Source organism: Zea mays, chromosome 1 (genome assembly GCF_902167145.1).
Source record: "Zea mays cultivar B73 chromosome 1, Zm-B73-REFERENCE-NAM-5.0, whole genome shotgun sequence".
Lineage (NCBI taxonomy): Eukaryota > Viridiplantae > Streptophyta > Magnoliopsida > Poales > Poaceae > Zea > Zea mays.
The window spans coordinates 269,791,110-269,814,350 of NC_050096.1; the positions used below are offsets into that span (position 1 = coordinate 269,791,110).

The window sequence follows — 23,241 nt, forward strand, 5'->3', positions numbered from 1 at the left end:
AATCCCATCGCCCACACACTCCAATCCACCCTTGTTCATTCCTCTCCCTTCCTACTTGGTCAGTCGACCTCTCACCGCACCGCCGTCGGCCCATGGCGACCACGACCTTCCCCACCTCGACCCCATTCTTCGCGGCCCACCACGGTCCCCGCCGGAGCCGACCCTCCATCTCCGCCGCGGTCTACGCCCGCGGCCGCCGATGGCGCCCGCTGCGGGTGGCGTGCGAGAAGGTGGTAGGCATCGACCTGGGCACCACCAACTCCGCGGTGGCCGCTATGGAGGGCGGCAAGCCCACGATTGTTACCAACGCAGAGGGGGCGCGGACCACGCCCTCGGTGGTGGCGTACACCAAGTCCGGCGACCGCCTCGTTGGCCAGATCGCCAAGCGCCAGGCCGTGGTCAACCCGGAGAACACCTTCTTCTCCGTCAAGCGCTTCATCGGCCGCAAGATGAACGAGGTCGACGAGGAGTCCAAGCAGGTCTCGTATCTCGTCATCAGGGACGACAACGGCAACGTCAAGCTCGATTGCCCGGCGATTGGCAAGCAGTTCGCAGCTGAGGAGATCTCCGCACAGGTTTAACATTAATTTCGAATGTAATCTGCAGTACTTCTGTTGGTTACTTTTTACTCTGTTTCATGGATTATGACAGTGTCTCAGTTAATCAATTATCTCAACAGATTTGGTGCATTTATTATACTGTGCCACACTTATGTGTCTACCAGTGTATAATTTGTCTTATAACTTAGCTGACTTTTATGATATTAGAATTATTTTCTGCATTATTTGCTTTTTGAAAATAGGCGCTGCTAGTTCAACGACCATCTGTTAGCCATAATTATCATGGAAATTAAATTGTTTATCAAAATTGTTGTCATGGTTCATTAGTTCCCTTCATGTTGATTGCTCGACGGGAATCCAATACTTTGATTAAGCTTTTCTGTATGTGCCTCAAATTCATCAAAGCATGGTTAATACCATGATGGTTGTTTCGTCATGCAAGTGTTGAATCTCACAGTTCTCTCACATGGTATTGTGCATTTCTGTTTCTGTGACATAATATTCATATATGTTTTGCTCTGCATGTCACCTATAGCTGTTTTGGTATTATGTTGATAATAAGAATTGAAACAGATATGATTGTTCATACTATTTCTGATACAGGCTGCTGTATATTTTATTCTTGTAGGTGCTGAGAAAGCTGGTGGATGATGCATCAAAGTTTTTGAATGACAAGGTCACAAAGGCAGTGATCACAGTCCCTGCTTACTTCAACGATTCACAAAGGACAGCAACCAAAGATGCTGGCCGCATTGCTGGGCTGGAGGTTCTGCGTATTATAAATGAGCCTACCGCCGCATCACTAGCATATGGTTTTGAGAAAAAGAACAATGAAACAATTCTGGTTTTTGACCTCGGAGGTGGCACCTTCGATGTTTCAGGTATCTGTCCTGTTTGGTGTTTCTGTGAATACATACTCGTGATTTTCGGTGCAATGCTTACCCCTATAGGAGGTTTAACAGATACTCTAACCTTTTGTCTGGAAAGATTTGGGTTACAATCTTTTTTGGCACCTATAGTTGTAATGTGTCTGAAATCATGGTTCTAAAACTATCTTGACTGCAAGTTAAGGCAGGATATCCTGCTTTTGTCTAGTGAATGATTTACACATGACTTGCTTAAAATACAGCTTATAGGTCCATAGAAAACTGAAATTTTAAAATGCAACGGCAAGCGATTTGGGACTGAAGCTGCCATTTGAAGCAACATGAAATACTGGGAAATAGTGAATGATATGCAAACCCAGCAAGTTGGGAGCCAATTTATATTATTATATTATGCGTATATGTATCCGTTTAGTTGCATTTGGAACATGGGGAACGCTGAGTTTTATGAAAATGGTGGGGGTCGAATCCTGTGGACATGAAGAATAGTACTATGAGAATCTTGAATCTTGATAGACAAAGAATCTCAAATAAGATCCTAAGCAAATCCCTAGCAAACCCTAAAACTCGAAGGTGTCAAGTATCATGAAAATTAGATCACATTATCATGTTCCACACTTTAAAGTGTTTGTAATTCCCCTGTCTTGTTGAGAGATATTTTAAATGAAATTGTTGGTTCCTCTTGGATCATATATTTCCCTTGATATTTCAGTTCTTGAAGTCGGTGATGGTGTTTTCGAGGTGCTGTCTACATCAGGTGACACTCACCTTGGTGGTGATGACTTTGACAAGGTTAGTCATTGGTATGTTTTTTCAACAGCAAATGCATGTTCTTTTTACTGCAATTCTAAAGGTTTCTTCATTTTTCTTCCTCTTCCTCTATCTCTTGGCACAAAAAAATCTTACTTTGTTGTGTAATCTCATGTCTATGGCTATCCATCAATAGGGTATTTGCACTGTTTGATGTTTTCTCATTAAAAAAATATGGACTACCTGTTATAAGATGTCATATGTATGACGAGAACGGTGAACCTTCAGATGTCGTATGTATGACATGAACCTTAGAGAACTGGACAGCTAACAACGTATGCAATATCCATTTTTTATATGTTCTTCAACCATACACACAAAGTAGCTATTTGTGATTGACAGGATCAAGACAACAAATGTAGTTTTTGGATTGAGTAATTTAGTTACACTGATGCATAGTTGACACTGTGTTCTTGATTTGTTGGTATTGTGCATAGCCTGTTCGCTTCGGATTAAAGCCAGCTGTTCGGACTGATGGAGCTGTAATTCATAGAGACAAAACACTGTAGAAACAATAGAAGCCATTTCAAATTAAAGCCAAGTCGTTTCAGTTAGTTGTGTTCTTGGTTTGTTGGTATTGTGTATGTTAGCTGTGTTAGTTCTTTTGGGAGCTCAGAGCTCACAGTTAACAGTACCATCAGCACTTACCCATGCCATGTGCCAACGTACAAGTTATGCACCAAGTATTTTATGCTCTTCCTTCTCAATGAGGTTATATACACGTTTTATGATTTTTAGAATCCACTATTTGTAGAATATGTTAAATTTAGTGGGGTCAAAGAGGTAAGCAAGACTACATGTTCTGGGATTGTGCTAGTATACTTCGAACTTGATTTCGTAGTTCTATTTCCTGTAGAACTGTAATCATAAGTGTTATAGTAAGTGGTTGTGGATGTGATAACTCAAAGTTTCTGCAAAATGTGTGTCTTTATATGCCATATATGCTTTCAGAGAATTGTAGATTGGCTCGCTGGGAACTTCAAGAATGATGAGGGTATTGATTTGCTAAAAGATAAGCAAGCACTGCAGCGATTGACAGAAGCAGCTGAGAAGGCAAAGATGGAACTGTCATCTTTGACCCAAACAAACATGAGGTTCTTTTCTTCTCAGCATTAACGTCGTTAAAGTGTGTTTTTTTTGCTTGTTCAGTTCTAATTTTATATTTGTTCTTTCAGCTTGCCTTTTATTACAGCTACTGCAGATGGTCCCAAGCATATTGAGACTACTCTTACCAGGGCTAAATTTGAAGAGCTATGCTCAGATCTCCTTGACAGGTACATAATTATGGCCCATGATAGCATTGTCAGATCAAAGACTAGACATACATAATTTTGCATGCTTCTGACAGCTACTAGCATTTGGTTAAATATGGTCGATTGGATTGAAGATAGAACTTGTTGCTGATATATATCTTTTTGTCAAATTGCCATTCAGGCTGAGGACCCCTGTGGACAATGCCCTTAGAGATGCAAAGTTGCAATTCAAAGATATTGATGAGGTTATTCTTGTTGGTGGCTCAACTAGAATACCAGCTGTTCAGGAGCTTGTCAAGAAAATGACAGGAAAGGACCCCAATGTGACAGTCAACCCTGATGAGGTTGTTGCACTTGGAGCAGCTGTGCAGGTCAGTTCACAAGGAACTCTTGTTTGGCAAACTAACTTATGTCTGGAACTATGCTACAAACATGTCACAACACTATTTGAGAGTGGCATTCCTGCAAAAAATTGTCCAAACCATAGAAATGAGAACATTGCACTGTCCTTGTGACATGTTTGGGAGATTAGCAAGGTCCTAATGAATGTTGTAGCTTGCAGTTACTCCTACATTGCATTATGGAATGTTTTTTCTGAGTGACAAGTTTTTTTTTTTTACTACAGGCTGGAGTTCTGTCTGGTGATGTTAGCGACATTGTACTTCTTGATGTGACCCCCTTGTCCCTAGGTTTGGAGACACTGGGTGGTGTCATGACCAAGATTATCCCACGGAATACAACCTTGCCTACCTCAAAGTCGGAAGTTTTCTCAACAGCAGCTGATGGCCAGACTAGTGTGGAGATCAATGTTCTCCAAGGAGAAAGAGAGTTTGTGAGAGACAACAAGTCTATTGGTAGCTTCCGGCTTGATGGAATCCCTCCTGCCCCACGTGGTGTACCACAGATCGAAGTCAAGTTTGATATTGATGCTAACGGTATCCTCTCTGTCAGTGCTGTGGACAAGGGTACAGGGAAGAAGCAGGATATCACAATTACTGGTGCTAGCACTCTGCCAAAGGACGAGGTATGTCTCTAGCAAGCGATGTACTGTCATGTTTTAAGCGAGGTACGTTTCTGATCTGATGAATTCGACTTTTTGTATCAATCAAAAACCGTCTAGGTGGAGAGGATGGTTGGCGAAGCTGAGAAGTTTGCAAAGGAGGACAAGGAGAAGCGAGACGCCATTGACACCAAGAACCAAGCCGAGTCGGTCATCTACCAGACCGAGAAGCAACTGAAGGAACTAGGGGACAAGGTCCCAGGTGACGTCAAGGGGAAAGTCGAGTCGAAGCTGCAAGAGCTCAAGGATGCTGTTGCTGGTGGCTCCACGCAGACGATGAAGGACGCCATGAGTGCGTTGAACCAGGAAGTCATGCAGATCGGGCAGGCCCTCTACAGCCAGCAGGGTGCCCCAGGCGCAGGACCTGGTGCAGCTGATGCTTCTTCTGCTGGTTCAGCGGGCACTTCTGAGAAGCCAGGTGACGGAGGCGATGTGATTGACGCAGATTTTACTGACAGCAAATGAGGGGGCATGCTAGGTATTAGATGGAGGCGGTTTTGCCGCGAGGGAGATAATTTGTTTCCACAAGATTGTCTAGGATGTGGATGTTCTACTTTTTGGTAGATTGGCACCTAACTGTGGAATGAATATACATAGGTCCTTTTCTTCTGCTATCAAGAGCATTCGACGTTTGACCTGGCAGTGTTTCTGGGTTAATCTACATCTTCCATAACTTTCTTGGTGGGCGGTCATGGAGTGGAGGCGACAGTGTAACAGTGGCTTACAACCTTCGTATCTCGAACAATAATAATGTAGCGTGCATTTGCCTGGGTTCGAACACGGGCGCTTAAAACAGGGCCGCCAGTTGATCAGATCAGGGCTCTCTCAGTCTCCCTTAAATCCAGTTTTTTTAAGAAAAACACAAAAACATGTCTCCAACGGTTCTCTAAATCCAGTTTTTTTTAGAAAAACACAAAAAACGTGTCAAAACAAAAAAAAAAATACAAAAACATGTCTCCAACGGTTCTCTAAATCCAGTTTTTTGAGAAAAACACAAAAACGTGTCTCCAACGGTTCTCTAAATCCAGTTTTTTGAGAAAAACACAAAAACGTGTCTCCAGGTTCTCTTAAAGCGCTTCTAACTTTTTCATAACCCTTAAAACTGGTTTTTTGGGCTCACCAGAAACAATCTGCTCATTTAAAATTTAAAGGATATGTTGGAGAAAGGATAAAAATATATCCTTACTAATTATTTAGATGTCTCTTAAAACTTATTTTGAAGAGTCATTTTCTGTGGAGCTCTTGGAGATGCTCTTAAATGAATAAGGCTCGGTATACCTTTCGTGAGCAAGTGAGTTCTCGATTAGGACAACCTAAAATGGATTTAAAGCTAGGCTTCAGTACATCGTGAGCAGATGAGGTGATTATTGACCCTACGAGCAAAAAAGTCCCGTGTCGACGTATTGGAGGCGTGCCCATTAATATTGTCTTGGTCAAACAATGAAAGGTTTTTGTCGTTATATGACGACAATGGTGAAGCTCAAATGTTTTGACCTTTTTTTTTGTAGGGTGCATTTTCACCCCTCTCTATGAATTAATTTGCCCATGCTATCAGATATTGTAGCATCTCCTAAGTTCAGCAGCATTCTAGTCCCAAACATCTCTGTGTCATTTGACCTTCCTTCAGCAGCTTTGGAGTCTGCTACTCTGCTATCCATCCGCCCCCTCCCTCTAAGCAAGCGGTTTCCTTACCTTTTCCTACATTTGTCTTATCACCCGTTCCAATCTTATTCCTTGTACAATGATCGCCATCTTATCAACTTTATCGCCAACCCTGTCACCATCGTCACATCTTGCTTGCTAGCTGAGTCATCCTGAAAACAAAGAACATCTCGCAATTTTCAGATACTCCATAAGATCGGCGAGGAGCAAATATTTTTTTTTCTTAGAATCCAAAACTTATTAGCTACTGATTGTTAGGAGGAGGACATTGGGGCCTTCCTGTTGTGCTTGTGCTACAAGAACCTCGTGGTTGGCCCCGAACTGTCGTACTCTCGGTTGCATTAGCGTTTCAAGAACAGAAATCCAAACATACCGAAATACTGCAGCAAAATAATCCATATAGCCTCATAGCGATTTCTTCTTATTAAGCCGCTGCGGCTTCGAGGCCAATCAATATATCCACGTCGTTCCAAATATCACCGCCGTTTATTTAAAATATCAAAGCCGTCCACGTGTCCTGTGTCAATCTAGCCTCCACTCCCGTTCTAAAGCACAGTGCCCGTTCTAAAGCACAGTGATGCTTCTATGTGTGACCGCACATCCAAAAGCCAAGGCTACAATAAAAAAAACTTGGCCACATCTGTACCACCGCCTTCGATTAAAAAAAGTGAAAGAACTCTCCACACTCTTCCTTGCCGGTGTCAGGAGTGGAAGAGACGACGCTCTCGAGAGCGACCAACGCGGAATAGTTACTCTACGTTAAACATCAGCTAATTATTGTTACTCTACGTTAAACAAAAAATGATGCACTAATGAATCAAGCAAATAGTTATACTAGCAACTCGAAGAGCACCTACTTCATCAGTCATCTAACCATACACTGGTTCAGCAATCTCTAACAGGAAAAACATGATATATATATATATATATATATATATATATATATATATATATATATATATATATATATATATATATATATATATAGGGGGTGTTTGGTTATGTGGACTAAAGTTTAGCTCGGGTCACATCAAGCGTTTGACTTTCAAATAGGAGTATGAAATATAGACCCAACCAACTGTACTAGATTCGTCTCACTTTTTAATCTTCGGCTGAGAAATTAGTTTTATAATCCGACTACATTTAATACCCCGAACGGAGGTTCAAACATTCGATGTGATAGGGGCTAAATTTTAGCAGGGGCAAACCAAACACCCCCATATTCTGATCTTCGCTATTTTTTTTTAAAATACGTGACTGTTGTTGGTAACCTTCATTTTTTTCTCCAACACAAAAACATTCATTTTACATGAATTGACCAAGTTTTTTTTTCCTGTAGGATCTATTGTCCAAGGAAAGAAAATGATGAGGCTGGTGTTTCTAATCTTAGTCATTATGCGCACCAACTTTTGTCTAACACAAATGTTTATGCTTTATTTGGAAAACAGTATCCAAATATATTTTGTCTATGCATCGTAGACTTAACGTTGTTGAAGACATGTTGTTTGTACGTACGTTGATACATTCTATGATGGCCATATTACGTAATGATCACTATTATCTTCCTATAATAACCATATTACATAATAATCACTATTATCTTCCTATAGCACACTATAATTTCAATGCGCGCGCTGGCGCGCGCTATTGGCTAGTGTATATGTAAACCAAAGTGAAAGGGGCTTATATGCAGTTTCGCCCTAGATACGGCGAGATATATGTACATAAACGCCAAACACGTACGTGAATGCATTCCATGCAAGGTGTGTACACTGATCTTGTTCCAAGGACGCATGCATATGCCAAAGTCGTCGAGGTCATATTTTTTCTTTATTAATTAACTAGCCCACGGGCATCGCCGGTTCAGGGACGTAGGGAGTCGCACAGAGCATGAGAGGGTTCTTCCTCCGCACGCCGAGGCCCATGGCCTCCTCCATGTCGAGCTCGTCCACGCCGGGGGGAAGCCTCCAGTCGAAGTGGTACATGAGCTGCAGCAGCGCCAGCTCCATGCTCGCCAGCCCGTAGTTGTATCCGGGGCACATCCGGCGGCCGGCCCCGAAGGGCGTGAACTCGAAGTGGAGGCCGTAGAAGTCGACGGCGCCGTCGTCGGCGAACCGCTCCGGCCTGAACTCCTCGGGGTCCTTCCAGTAGCGCGGGTCCCGCGAGATGGCCCACGCGTTGACCACGATCCGCGAGCCTCCAGGCACCACGTAGCCGCCCAGCTCGGCCGTGCCGATGCTCTCCCTCGGCACCAGCAGCGGCGCCGCCGGGTGCAGCCGGATCGCCTCCTTCATCACGAGCTTCAGGTACCTGAGGTCGCTTCTGCGGAGGTCCGTCTCGGTGATGGTCTCCTTCCCGCGGAACGCGCGCCGGATCTCCTCCTGCAGCTTCTTCATCACGCGCGGGTTGCGCACGATCTCCGACATGGCCCACTCCGTCGACGAGCCGGACGTGCCCGTGCCGCCGGCGAACATGTCCTGTGTGTGTATATATATATTTTAGATACTTGGTGGCTGCTGTGGCGTCAGAACGTGCGTACGGTGTGTTGCATGCAGTGATGCAGAAGTAATAATAAAGAATAAAGAAAGGAGGAAGATGCAGTAGATATATATGTAGTAGTCATCTATATATTTGTCTGGGTTTTATTTCTGAAAGATTCGAAGGCCGCGTAGAGTTGTTGGGAGTGCTATGAATGATTGTAAATAACTCGTCATATATAGATACCAAGACGACAGCTTTGATGGTGTTGTCCGTGAGTGGGAAGCCCCAGGCGTCGTCGCTCTTCTGCAGCGTGAGCATGACGTCGACGACGTTCTCGTCGACGACCTCCTTACCGGCGGCCAGCATCTGGGCGCGCTCCCTGCGCCTCTTGTCGATGATGTCGACGAGTATGGCGTCGAAGGTCCGGTGTATCTCCCGGAGCTTGCGCTTCATCCCGCTGAGCTCGCCGAGCACGTCCCTGAGCCTGGGGAACAGGTCGGGCACGTTGAAGCCGCTGGACAGGCCGATGACGCGCTTGATGGCGTCCTGGAAGACGGGCATGTCCGGGCGCACCTCCCCGAACGAGGACCTGGAGATGGTGCGGCTGCTGATGTCGTACAGCATCCTGGTGAGGTTGACCGGCGCGCCGGCGGCGGCCCGGATGGCCTCCACCTGCAGGCGCACCTCCTCCTCGCGGATGGTCTGGAAGGAGAGGATGCGCTTGGGGCTGAGCACCTCCTGGATGCAGAGCTTGCGGATCTTGCGCCAGTAGTCGGTGGTGGGCGCGAAGATGATGTCGGCCCAGCCGTAGCCGCAGATGCCGCCCACCAGCAGCCGGGGCCGGTTGGCGAAGTTGGGGTCCTGCACCTTGAGCACCTCGCGCGCCAGCTCCCGCGACGTGACCACCACCAGCGGCATGGGCCCGATCTTGAGCATCATGATGGGCCCGTGCACCGCCGCCAGGTCCCGCAGCCTGCGGTGCACCAGCGTGTTCACCACGTGGTGCACGCTCCCGATCACCGGCAGCGTGCGCGGCCCCGGCGGCCGCCGCCGGGAGCCCCCCGGCCGTAGCAGCGTCAGGATGGACACGGCCAGGAGCGCCAGCAGGATGGCGTTGTACGTGGCGTCGTCCATGCCGGCCGCCGTCAGAATGATGGACCGTCCGTGCCTGGCGCTCAGGCTCTCGGCGGCTGGACGTATTTATAGCTGCGTTGCGTTTCCTCCCCCGAGCCGATAGATGCATGCGTGGACGTGGCGACGCATGAGAGTAGTGTGAAATACTCCGTATTTTATAATAGATTCACTTTCGTGGTCTTCTCGGTTAGAACGATTGGTTGGTCCATCCGTTGTACATTCCGTTGCGGCCAATTGGAGCACGTATTAGTACTTGCAACCAAGATTTGCCTGACTTGTAGTCCTTCGGCAGTACAAGGAAGTGCGCGAGATATATATGATTAAATAGTTAAACGAGAGTGATCCAAGGTAAAATAGGGCGCCGCCGTCGTTTAACACTAGGCGCGCCGGTCAGGCTCGGCCGGTGCTAGAGATGTCAATGGGGACCCGATACCTGCCAACCCGTGGGAAATTCCCCTATTAGGGTACGGGTATGGGACAAAAATTGTACCCATGAGTATGGATATGGGACAAAATCTCTACCCATTGGGTAAACGGGTATGGGTTTGAGAAGCAATAATCCGAACCCGATTACCCATGGTATTTCATACGTGTACACCTGTCGTGTTTGTATGAATGAGTTGAGACCGAGCCGACCACCAAGCCCAGCACGACAACGCACCAGGCCCCATGTCCTAGCCCAATAAGGCAACACGGCAAGACAACTAGCAGACTAGCAAAAAACAAAACTCTAAAATAACCAGTCATATGCTACGCCCTGCCCAGACGACGATGACAACCATGGATTCTCAGGCGGCAACGGACTCAGATGGTGACCAAGGAAGGTGAGCAAACTCCATTTCTCCATTTCTTCTATCGGTCCCGAAGTACTTATTTCTTTTCTGATGGATGAATAAATGGATAATGGTTCATGGATGAGTGCTTGCTGATGTGGTGATATTTGAAATCTAGATTATTTGTGCTACCTGTTAGTACCTAGTTATCTCTTAATTGGGGATGGGGACCCAATCGGGACCCGAAACCCGAATGGGGATGGGTATGAGATGAGTTTTGCACCCATGATGGGTATGAGGATGAGTATGAGGATATATCAAACATGATGAGGATGAGTATGAGATGCTATAACCCGGTGGGTAATTCCCCATTGACATCTCTAGCCGGTGCAGAAGCAGAGGTATTGGAAAGGAGTTTGTCTCGAGTTGACGAAGTCCTCCATGCATATCACCTCTCCCACCACCAGTACAGTACAGTACAGGTTAAAACATGACGGTTTCACCTTTCAGTGCCACGTGTACTTTACTTTGGTTGTGGTCGATTCCGGAGGATACGATGTAAATTTGGGATTAGGGATGACATCGAATTTTCACGCCCGCCGGAGCGTAACTAGCCTATCACTTCGGGCTCAACAAGAACTGCATGCACATGCGCTAGTAGTACATTAGTGTAGTTAATAGCGGCATAATTATTATATATAGTTCATAGATGAGTTTAAGGTCCACAACTATTATGAAAACTATCTACATGCATTTCTTTGTTAACTTCCACGAAAGAATGGACGGCATTAGAATAAGTTACCGCGATGCATAGCATGGCACATGACATTCACACAGCACGCATGCTTACGGTCTATCTCGTTGGCCGGTATAGCGGGAGTTCCTATGCGAACTTGGAACTTTTGGATAGACAGTGTTCTTTTGTGATGGGTGTTCAAGGTTTTACCGTGACGTACTTGCAAAGCTTATTGGAGCAAGGAGCACAGTCGTTTGTCTTTAATTTGCAGTCATGACCCAGCGTTCAATGCAAGGCGCGCGCCGTATTTTTTTTAACGTTTACCATTTCATTTAAATATTCACATATAGAAGAATTGATCTTTTTATGGCTGCTAGTATTTTTTTAAAAAATTGACGGTTCAGATCATTGGTAGAAATAAATTTAAAACTGTGATCATAATTATGAACCACCAATATAAATACATCTTCCAGTAAAAATCACGTATAGTAATAATTATGTTATCATTGTGGAACAACGCTAGCCCGTCTCTACACAATTCTTCATACATATTCTCTTAACTGTATTTATGGTCTATAGTATTGTACATATAAAACCGAACCATCATCTCAAGCTTGTGCATGCCCTACAATAACTAATTTACTAGTTGATACATGGTTTTACTAGTATTAATTGTGATCTACGTATTAGATAAATAACTAAGCTAATGGATCCAACCAAGTTCCTCTCGGAGCGAGCAACTAAAGATCAGCCGCTGCGTGTGCATTAGCATGTTTATCGACCTGCTTGTATTTATCGGAACGCATGAGGAGCCTTCTTGTACTTACTAGGTGTGTGCCCGTGCGTTGCAACGGGAGTACGCTAGGATGAGCATCAACACATATCTGATCAGATCTTATATTTTCTTGAGGGTCTGGAGAAAGTTTGCTCGGAAGCCAAACATGTTAATACCTGAGCATGTGTTCCCTTGTGCCTCATCAGTATACTGTTCCACGCATGTATGAGTCTTGTTAATTTGCATGCCTTGTATATAGTCTCTCACCATCTATTCACTATAATATACAGAATCCATGTGACAAACATTATCAAATAGAACTTTAATGGATGTAGGACAAGGAAGCTTTCAGAAGTAAGGAAAAAATTACTCGAGTTCTTGGGAGCTGATCAACCGTGGGGCAGGAACTGTAGCTTCTTTTAGTGAAACTGCACCACCCTGCAAAGATCGAAGTATGAAGATAAGTTAAGTAATAAGCAACATAGGGTAAGCTTGTTTTTTTGCCAAGGAACACACCTAATCAAAAATAGTTGAGTCTAGCAAAAACACTGTTACAAGATTAAAACAAGAGCTGCCATCCACGTATTTATTTCTCTTGGTGTTTTGATTAGTTCCTTTCACCTAAAATCATCCTAGGACCTATCAGACCAGTTAACATTTATTTTCTAAAAATTAGCACGCTTTTTATCAGGATACCATAAGGAAATCAGTTTGACAGTGCGACCACGTGGGCCGGGACCGTGTGTGGCCCAATTTGAAATATCCTTGCACTAACTGAATTGCCTAACTCTGAACTGATCATACTACACCACTCATTGTTCTCGAGTTCCATCCCCCTTTGATCAGTATTCACGCACCAGTCTACACTTCTTGCTAGTTTCTTGCACTCCCAGTAAATGCAATTACTGTGTTTTGTTCAAACAATTAGGTGGCATATGATGACATATCAACCAAACATCTATATTTGAGAAGTTTTTTTTGTCAGCCCCATTCTCCTCTAGGCTTCATCGATCTCATAATTCTCATTGGCCGCGGTTCCAACCGTTGCAAAAATCTTAATGCCCCTATCAATGAAAAGTAGTCCCAAATTTGTACATATCACTATTGAGAGTGCATTCAACCATTCGACACACAGGATGCCGATGTCATCCCAACCACTGCATTGCCAGTGCCTTTGGGCACCTTGCTCCTTTTGAGGATCTTACGCACAGAGGTCATGTCATCCCATCTATTCACAGAGCCATACAAGTTTGACAGCAGGATGTATCGGCTGCCATGGCGAGGCTCCAGTTCAATGAGCTTCTTGGCAACCTCCTCACCAAGCTCAACCTTGCCATGCATCTTGCAGGCGCTAGCTAGTGCGCCCCATAAGCCAGGGTGTGGCTCCACGAGCATGCTCTTGACGAAATACAAGGCCTCCATGACACGACCAGAGCGACAGGGCCTGTCGTTCGCCACCATTCATCGCGAGCCCAGCAATCATCGCGTTCCAGGAGTAGATGTTCCTCATGGGCATGGCAGCAACACACCCTGATGGCACTGTGGATACCCCCACATTTCCCGTACATGTTGACGATAGCGGAGGCGAGGACAACACTCATCGCCCCATGCAGCTCCTGTGCACCCACGCGCCGTGTTCCAGTGACCACAGCTGGGCGCACGCCGAGACCACGCTCACCAGCGCGGGCTCATTCAGCACGATGCCGCTGCTGCGGACCATGTCACCGAAGAGCCCCTGATCATGCAGCGCCTCCCAGCAGCGTCCCGACAGCACGAGGTCACTGATCATGCAGCTCCAGGTGGCGGCGTTCCTGGTAGGCATTGCGTCGAACAGGTCCCGCGCCTCGGTGAGCATCCCGGCGCAGGCGTACGCACGCAGCATCGCGTTCCAGGATACGACGTTTCTCTCGGGCATGGCGTCGAAGAAGTGCCTCGCCCGGCCCAGGCCGCCGGAACTGGCGTGGCCGACGACCATGGTGGTCCAGGTGACGACATCGGCGACGTCGGTGGAGACCTCCGCAAAGAGACGGTCGGTGGAGGCGACGTCGGAGGCGGCGAAGTAGGAGGATACGGTGGCGTTGGCGACGTAGACGTCGCGGGCGTCGGGAGACACGTCGTCGTCATCCATGTACAGATTAAACATAAATGGGGATTGCGCGAGCGCGGAGGGTTGCTCGAGGAGGTTTGCGGGGGCGGTTCGCGGCGGCGGTTCGTGGAGGTCGCGGCGGCTACAGAGGCCGCGGCGGGATTGCGGCGTTCGCGGAGGTTGCAGCTTTAGCAGCTGCGACGGGATTGCCGCGTGGGGGGTTCGCGGAGGTCGCGGCAGCTGCATAGACCGTCGCGGGATTGCGGCGTGCTTGCGTTTGTTTGGCGGTTCGCGCGGTGCAGCCTCCGCGGTTTCCGGCGTGCGGGCACGCGAAGGCGGGCGGAGGCGGGTGCGTGATTTCAGGGGGCGGGGGCGGTCTACAATCAACCCTTAATAGTTAGTAGAGATTAGCATTTAGCAGGAGGCTAGGGACCGGCGGCTTGACGGCTTGTAATACGTACATTAGTACGTCATCGGCTGCTGCGCGATGCGGCACCTCGGATTTTTCGCAGTGAGCAGCTCACGAAGTGGCAATGCACTATGTATATTTTTTTGGACCAAAATGATAGGAATAAAGCGTGAAAGCTGTGTGGTCTATCCTCTACCTTTGATCAGAGGCAAATAATACTTGACCAAGCTATCTGTTGGCGTTTTTTTTCAGACCAAATAGTAAAGATCTCTAGCGTCTACATGTGATGTGCATGACCTCCAATACATAAACTAATTAAAATGACACTTAGGCAAATATAAACAAAGAAGACATTCTTTATGAAGACTAGAGCTACTTCATGCACGACTCGACTCCCTTATCTTCAAAGATGTAACTATATATAAAAAGAAAAATGTCATTGTCAGTATCTGTAAGTAACTATAGACTATTTAAACGAGATGAATATTTAGTATGTTGCTTTAAAAATAATCAGTGTATTTACTGAAACAAGTATCTCAAGTAGAACCAAATTTAGAATTTAGTATATGCCACCTCAAGAGCAAAAGAAAACTAAGCTTTCATATCTCTACTAGAACAAAAGAGAGAAGGTCAATACTAAGGTGTCCGTTACTGAAAATATAGGTATGAAAAAACTTTAGGCTATCTCCATTAGCTTAGCCATCCCCACTCTATATTCAAAAACTCTACTCTACGAATAATATAGTATACAGTGTTTTGGGTGAACTACTGAAAACGGTCTTACTTCCACTTCCTATCAGCGATGGCCCTAGGAGTGGGGAGAGGGGCCACCGTCCTGGCCCCCAGATCCATAGGGCCCTGATCCTAGATATAAATTTATTAGTTAGACTATCAGTTTATGACATAATAGTTTAGCAATAAAGTATCAAAGAGTTTATGGTTACCATGTGTTCATATTTTGATCCTACCTAAATAGGTTAGAAGAAACTTTTAAGGTAATGTTGTAATATGTATCTTTTTATTTACTTATTGCTTGATATAAATATTTTTATATGTATCTTAAGCATTTATATTGGTAATATTTATATATAAAAGAATTAGAAAGGCCTCTATTTTTGGCCCCCAAAATCTCAGGAACGCGACTGCTTCCTATTGACCCATTTCATGATCAATTCTATAGAAAGATAAACACATGAAAACATATATATATATATATATTCATATATTAATAATGCAAGAATTGCATATATAGGAAACTCATAGAACATCGACTTCGGAGCAGTAAACACAACACTTGCATGCAAGAGTCCTGCCAAGATACCCACAAACCTCTTCGTACTACCGGACTCGCCTTTTTTGCCTAGTGTCGCTACGCAAACACTCGACAAAGACATTTTTCACTCGGTAAAGCATTTGCCGAATGTTATACTCGCCAAACAACACTCGGTAAAAAAATATCGACAAAGAATTCTTTGTCAAGTGTCAAAAACACTCGACAAAATAAAAATCAAAAAAAAAACTTGTAAAAGTAAAATGTTTTTTAATTAGGGAAGCACCCACATTCCAACGCCATCTTTTTGTTTTGCAAAATTTTTTTATCATTTTGGGGTAAATTCATTGCTTCGTAATCGACAGGATTCGAACCTACACAACATGTTCGACTCATGTAACAACCTCTAGCGCTACACCACTATGCCAATTATGTTTATATTATATTTTTCTTCCTCGCATATTATAACAAACCAAAAGTAAATTGATTGTTTGAGGCACTAAATAAATTTAAATAAAAACGTTATCAACTACAAAGTTGTATAACTTTTTGAGATCTACAACTTTTATTTTGTCAGTTTCTTCATCCAAGGTTGTTTGCCAAAAATGAATTTCAAATTTGAAAACTTTAAATGTATTTTCCTGTTATAGTATGATTTCAAATCAAAAGGAGATCAACTATAAAGTTAATTTTTTTTGGAACTACAACTTTCGTTTTGGTGGTTTTTGCATCTGAGGTTGTTTGAAAAATTCAAAATTTGTAATTTAAACATAGTTTTGTATGGCAAGATAATTTTAAATTAAAAGGTTATGAACTACAAAGTTTCATCACTTTTCAAGAGCTACAACTATTATTTTGGTGGTTTTTCCATTCGAGGTCGTTTCAAAAATTCAAATTTTAAATTTTTTTAATCAAGACATAGTTTTTGTTGACATGATGACTTTATTGGAAACTACAAAACTCTATAACTTCTCAAGATCTATAAAGTATATTTTAGTTGTTTGATCATTTGCTCATTCAACATTGCTGGTTCTAACATTATTCACAAATCTTATACATCTCTACAGGAGTTTTGTGAATAGATTCATTTTTACTTTATTATATGAAGAAATGACCAATATAAAAATGTACATCTTGATAGGTTATACAACTTTATAGTTACTTTTCCATTTAAATTAATTTACTGCTCCAAAATGTGATTTGAAAATTGTCTTTGACTAGTGTAAAAAAAGTGTAAAAAACAATTGACTAATAAGTTTTTTGCCGAGTGTCAAAAAAGACTCAGTAAAGAAACTATTTGCCGAGTGTCCGAAAAAAATACTCGGTAAAGACCCGTTTTTCGGTAGTGTCGGTTGTGTATCGATGACGCAGACAAAAAAACCATGTCTTGCCACTGAGCATATCAGCAATGAAAGTGAAAGGGAATTAGGCTTACACCTAGTCCCTAATTAATTTTGGTGGTTGAATTGCCCAACACAAATATTTGGACTAACTAGTTTGCTCTAGTGTATAAGTTATACAGGTGCCAAAGGTTCACACTTAGCCAATAAAAAGACCAAGTATTGGGTTCAAACAAAGGAGCAAGGTACAACCGAAGGCATCTCTGGTCTGGCGCACCGGACTGTCCGGTGTGCCACCGGACATGTCCGGTGCACCAGAGGACTCCAACTACCAAACTCGTCACCTTCGGGAAATTCCAGAGGCAACTCCGCTATAATTCACCGGACTGTCCGGTGCACACCGGACATGTCCGGTGCTCCAAGGAAGAGCGGCCTCCGGAACTCGACAGCCTCGGGAATTCATTTCAGCTGCTCCGCTAAAATTCACCGGACTGTCCGGTGTACACCGGACTGTCCGGTGTAACAGCGGGACAACGACTATTTCGGCGCCAACGGCTACCTGCGACGCATTAAATGCGCGCGCTGCGCGCGTAGAGGTCAGGCACGCCCATACTGGCGCACCGGACAATCTACAGTGCATGTCCGGTGCGCCACCGGACATCCAGGCGGGCCCAGAAGTCAGAGCTCCAACGGTCGGAACCCAACAACTTTGGTGACGTGGCTGTCGCACCGGACATGTCCGGTGTGCACCGGACTGTCCGGTGCGCCATCGAACAGACAGCCTCTCCAAACGGCTAGTTTGGTGGTTGGGGCTATAAATACCCCCAACCACCCACCATTCATTGCATCCAAGTTTTCCACTTCCCAACTACTTACAAGAGCTCTAGCATTCAATTCTAGACACACCAAAGAGATCAAATCCTCTCCAAATTCCACACAACGCCCTAGTGATTAGAGAGAGAGATTTGCTTGTGTTCTTTCGAGCTCTTGCGCTTGGATTGCTTTCTTCTTTCTTGATTCTTTCTTGCGATCAAAACTCACTTGTAATTGAGGCAAGAGACACCAATCTTGTGGTGGTCCTTGTGGGAACTTTGTGTTCCAAGTGATTGAGAAGAGAAAGTTCACTCGGTCCGAGGGACCGTTTGAGAGAGGGTAAGGGTTGAAAGAGACCCGGCCTTTGTGGCCTCCTCAACGGGGAGTAGGTTTGAGAGAACCGAACCTCGGTAAAACAAATCCGCGTGTCTCACTTCATTATTCGCTTGCGATTTGTTTTGCGCCCTCTCTCGTGGACTCTATTATATTTCTAACGCTAACCCGGCTTGTAGTTGTGATTATTTTTGAGAATTTCAGTTTCGCCCTATTCACCCCCCCTCTAGGCGACTTTCAATTGGTATCAGAGCCCGGTGCTTCATTAGAGCCTAACCGCTCGAAGTGATGTCGGGAGATCACACCAAGAGGGAGATGGAGACCGGCGACAAGCCCACTACGAGCCAAGGGAGCACTTCATCGGAAGAGTCCCGCACCAAGAGGAAGGAGAAGAAGAAGGACTCCTCCAAACGGAAGGAGAAAAGATCTTCTTCCTCACACCACAAAGAGAAGAAGGAAAAATCTTCTTCGCACAAGTCGCATCGGAAAGGTGACAAGCACAAGAGGATGAGGAAGGTGGTCTACTACGAGACCGACACTTCATCAACATCGACCTCCGACTCCGATGCGCCGTCCGTAACTTCTAAGCGCCAAGAGCGCAAGAAGTTTAGTAAGATCCCCTTACACTATCCTCGTACACCTAGACATACTCCATTACTTTTCGTTCCATTAGGCAAACCGCCAACTTTTGATGGCGAAGATTATGCTAGGTGGAGTGATTTAATGAAATTTCATCTAACCTCACTCCACAAAAGTATATGGAATGTTGTTGAGTTTGGAGCACAGGTACCATCCATAGGGGATGAGGATTATGATACGGACGAAGTGGCCCAAATCGAGCACTTCAACTCCCAAGCTACAACCATACTCCTCGCCTCTCTAAGCAAGGAGGAATACAACAAGGTGCAAGGGTTGAAGAATGCAAAGGAAATTTGGGACCTTCTCAAGATCGCGCACGAGGGTGATTGAAAGGGAAATGTGCCTTTGGGCCATTTCTAAGTATTTTGGTGATTGAGTGCAAACACAAGTGCTTAAATGTGAAAATATGCCCAAGGATGATCAAAGTGCAAATCACAAGTTAAGGTATGTTTCTAAGCCTTAGTACATTGGTTTTGTGTACTAATATATTTGTCTAAGTGTTAGAAACAGATAGAAGAAGAGAAGAGAAGACTTGGCTGTGTACAGCCAAGGGGCTGCTTCGGTCTGGGGCACCGGACTGTCCGGTGGTGCACCGGACAGTGTCCGGTGGTGCACCGGACAGTGTCCGGTGCGCCAGGCTGCCTCGGCCGAAGAGGCCGCTCTCGGGTTTTTCTCCGGCGACTTCGGCTAAAATTCACCGGACTGTCCGGTGTGCACCGGACTGTCCGGTGAGCCAACGGTCGGCCGGGCCAACGGTCGGCCGCGCGATCGGCGCGCGACACGTGGCCGAGCCAACGGTCGGAAGGAAGCACCGGACTGTCCGGTGTGCACCGGACTGTCCGGTGCGCCAGATCTGCAACGGTCGGCAACGGTCGGCTTCGCCATTTAAGGAAACAAATCGGGCACCGGACAGTGTCCGGTGTGCACCGGACTGTCCGGTGCGCCACGAGACAGAAGGCAAAGATGGCCTTCCAGATTTGTTCCCAACGGCTCCTAGCTGCCTTGGGGCTATAAAAGGGACCCCTTGGCGCATGGAGGAGAACACCAAGCATTCCTTGAGCACTCTTGATCACTCACACATCAATCTCGCGCACTTGTTCGACATTCTAGTGATTTGAGCTCCGTTCTAGTGTGCTAGTCTTTTGAGCTCAAGTCTGGGTCTTGTGTGTGCGTATTCGCTGTGATTTTTGTGTCGTGTGTGAGTTGCTAATCCCTCCCTTGCTCTGTGATTCTCTGTGAACATCTTTTGTAAGGGCGAGAGGCTCCAAGTTGTGGAGATTCCTCGCAAACGGGATTGAGAAAAGAAAAGCAAGAACACCGTGGTATTCAAGTTGATCATTGGATCACTTGAGAGGAGTTGAGTGCAACTCTCGTCCGTTGGGACGCCACAACGTGGAGTAGGCAAGTTTTGTACTTGGCCGAACCACGGGATAACCACTGTGTCATCTCTGTGATTGGATTCTTGTGGTTATTGTGTTTTGACTCCTCTCTAGCCACTTGGCATAAACTGTGCTAACACCTAATCAAGTTTTGTGGCTATAAGTTTAAGTTTTTACAGGATCACCTATTCACCCCCCCCTCTAGGTGCTCTCAATTGGTATCAGAGCCGTTCTCTTCAAGAAAGGGACTAACCGCCCGAAGAGATGGATCCTAAGGGGAAGGGAATTGTGATCAACGACAAGGAGAAGGAGTCCTTCGTCAACGAGCCAAGGGATGACAAGTCCAATGACTCGGGCTCGGGCCACAAGCGAAGAGATGGGAAGAAGAAGAAGACAAGACGCATCAAGGAGATCGTCTACTACGACAGCGATGAGTCCTCTTCTTCCCAAAAGGACGACGACCACGACAGACAAAGGAAACCGGTTAATTCTAACTTTTCTTTTGACTACTCTCGTATTCCGCAAAGTTCAAATTCACATTTGCTTTCTATTCCACTCGGCAAGCCCCCACACTTTGATGGGGAGGACTACGGATTTTGGAGCCACAAAATGCGTAGTCACCTATTCTCTCTCCATCCTAGCATATGGGAGATTGTAGATAGTGGAATGCACTTTAATAGTTCGGATAGTCCTATATTCATTAATGAGCAAATCCATAAGAATGCACAAGCTACTACTGTTCTTCTAGCCTCATTGTGCAGGGATGAATATAATAAAGTGAGTGGCTTGGATAACGCCAAGCAAATCTGGGATACCCTCAAGATCTCTCATGAGGGAAATGACGCTACCTTGCTCACCAAAATGGAGTTGGTGGAGGGCGAGCTTGGACGGTTCGCGATGATAAGGGGCGAGGAGCCAACTCAAACATACAACCGGCTCAAGACCCTTGTCAACAAGATAAGGAGCTATGGAAGCACGCGATGGACGGACCACGACGTCGTCCGCCTAATGCTAAGGTCCTTTACTGTTCTTGATCCTCATTTGGTGAATAATATTCGTGAGAATCCCAGGTACACCAAAATGTCGCCCGAAGAAATTCTTGGAAAATTTGTAAGCGGGCGGATGATGATCAAGGAGGCAAGGTACGTCGATGACGCGTTGAACGGTCCAATCCACGAGCCTCAACCCATTGCTCTCAAGGCATCGAGGAGCAAGGAGGCACTACCAAGCAAGGTGGTGCAAATTGAGGCGGCCGGGCTTAATGATGAAGAAATGGCTCTCATCATTAAGCGCTTCAAGACGGTGCTAAAGGGTCGCAATGGACAGCCAAGCAAGACTAAGACCAAGGGGAAGCGATCATGCTTCAAATGCGGTAAGCTTGGTCATTTTATTGCTAACTGTCCTGATAATGAAAGTGACCAGGAAAAGGGAAACAAGAGGGAAAAGAAGAAGCATTATAAGAAGGCAAAGGGCGAGGCGCATCTAGGCAAAGAGTGGGACTCGGATTGCTCCTCGTCCGACTCCGACAATGAGGGACTCGCCGCCACCGCCTTCAACAAATCAACCCTCTTCCCCAACGAGCGTCACACATGCCTTATGGCAAGGGAGAAGAAGGTATGTACTCGCAACTCTACCTATGCTTCTTCAAGTGAGGAAGAATCTAGTGATGAGGATGAAGTAGATTATTCATGTTTGTTCAAGGGCTTAGATAGATCTAAGATAGACAAAATTAATGAGTTAATTGATGCCTTGAATGAAAAGAATATACTTTTAGAAAAGCAAGAGGATTTGTTGTATGAAGAGCATGATAAATTTGTTGAGGCACAAAAATCCTATGCTTTAGAAGTTAAAAGAAATGAAATGCTTTCTTTTGAACTATCTACTTGTCATGAAACCATTTCTACTTTGAAAGGTGTCAACAATGATTTAAATGCTAAATTAGAAGTAGCAAATAAATCCAATTCTTGTGTAGAACATGTTGAAATTTGTACTAGGTGTAAAGATTTTGACATTAATGCTTGTAGTGAACACCTAGTTTCAATTTCCAAGCTTAATGATGAACTGGCTAGTCTTAATGCTCAACTTAAGACTAGCAAAAATGATTTCGATAAGCTAAAATTTGCAAGGGATGCCTATACAATTGGTAGACACCCCTCAATTAAGGATGGACTTGGCTTCAAGAGAGAAGCTAAGGACTTAACAAGCCATAAGGCTCCCATTCCCGCCAAGGAGAAAGGGAAGGCCCCTATGGCTAGTAATGTGCAAAAGAACCATGCTTTTATGTATTATGATAGGAGACAAACTGGAAATGCTTATAGGAGTTATAATGCTTTTGATGATTTTGACTCTCATGCCATGTTTGCTCCTAGTTCCTCTTATGTGTATGATAGAAATGTTACTAGGAGAAATGTTGTTCCTAAGAGAAATACTATTCATCATGTGTCTAGAAAGAATGCTATTCATGCTCCTAGGAAAGTAGTGAATGAACCTTCCACAATTTATTATGCTTTAAATGCTTCCTTTGCTATTTGTAGAAAGGATAAGAAAATTGTTGCTAGGAAGTTAGGGGCAAAATGCAAGGGAGACAAAACTTGCATTTGGGTCCCTAAGGATATTTGCACTAACCTTGTAGGACCCAACATGAGTTGGGTACCTAAGACCCAAGCCTAAATTTGCCTTGCAGGTTTATGCATCCGGGGGTTCAAGCTGGATTATTGATAGCGGATGCACAAACCATATGACGGGGGAGAAGAAGATGTTCACCTCCTACGTCAAGAATAAGGATTCCCAAGATTCAATCATATTCGGTGATGGGAATCAAGGCAAGGTAAAAGGGTTAGGTAA

The 23,241-nt window shown here is 45.1% G+C and overlaps 2 protein-coding genes and 1 pseudogene across 2 annotated transcripts; 1 reads left to right on the forward strand and 2 right to left on the reverse strand.

Moving 5' to 3' along the window:
- The first annotated feature begins 191 nt into the window (after positions 1–191).
- Positions 192–5,180, forward strand: LOC100280354 (uncharacterized). The gene is made up of 8 exons (NM_001153280.1): positions 192–575; positions 1,189–1,441; positions 2,157–2,236; positions 3,206–3,348; positions 3,430–3,528; positions 3,689–3,878; positions 4,133–4,531; positions 4,628–5,180. Exons 1-8 carry the CDS (start codon positions 276–278, stop codon positions 5,030–5,032), a joined length of 1,869 nt encoding a protein of 622 aa, NP_001146752.1. The 5' UTR covers positions 192–275; the 3' UTR covers positions 5,033–5,180.
- Positions 5,181–7,954: 2,774 nt separating this feature from the next.
- LOC103643840 (premnaspirodiene oxygenase) lies at positions 7,955–9,844 on the reverse strand. Its single transcript, XM_008667005.2, has 2 exons — positions 8,954–9,844; positions 7,955–8,706 (listed from the first exon to the last, which is right to left on the reverse strand). Exons 1-2 carry the CDS (start codon positions 9,842–9,844, stop codon positions 8,071–8,073), a joined length of 1,527 nt encoding a protein of 508 aa, XP_008665227.1. The 3' UTR covers positions 7,955–8,070.
- Positions 9,845–13,070: 3,226 nt separating this feature from the next.
- LOC103643841 (pentatricopeptide repeat-containing protein At5g08305-like) lies at positions 13,071–14,118 on the reverse strand (annotated as a pseudogene).
- Positions 14,119–23,241: the final 9,123 nt, after the last annotated feature.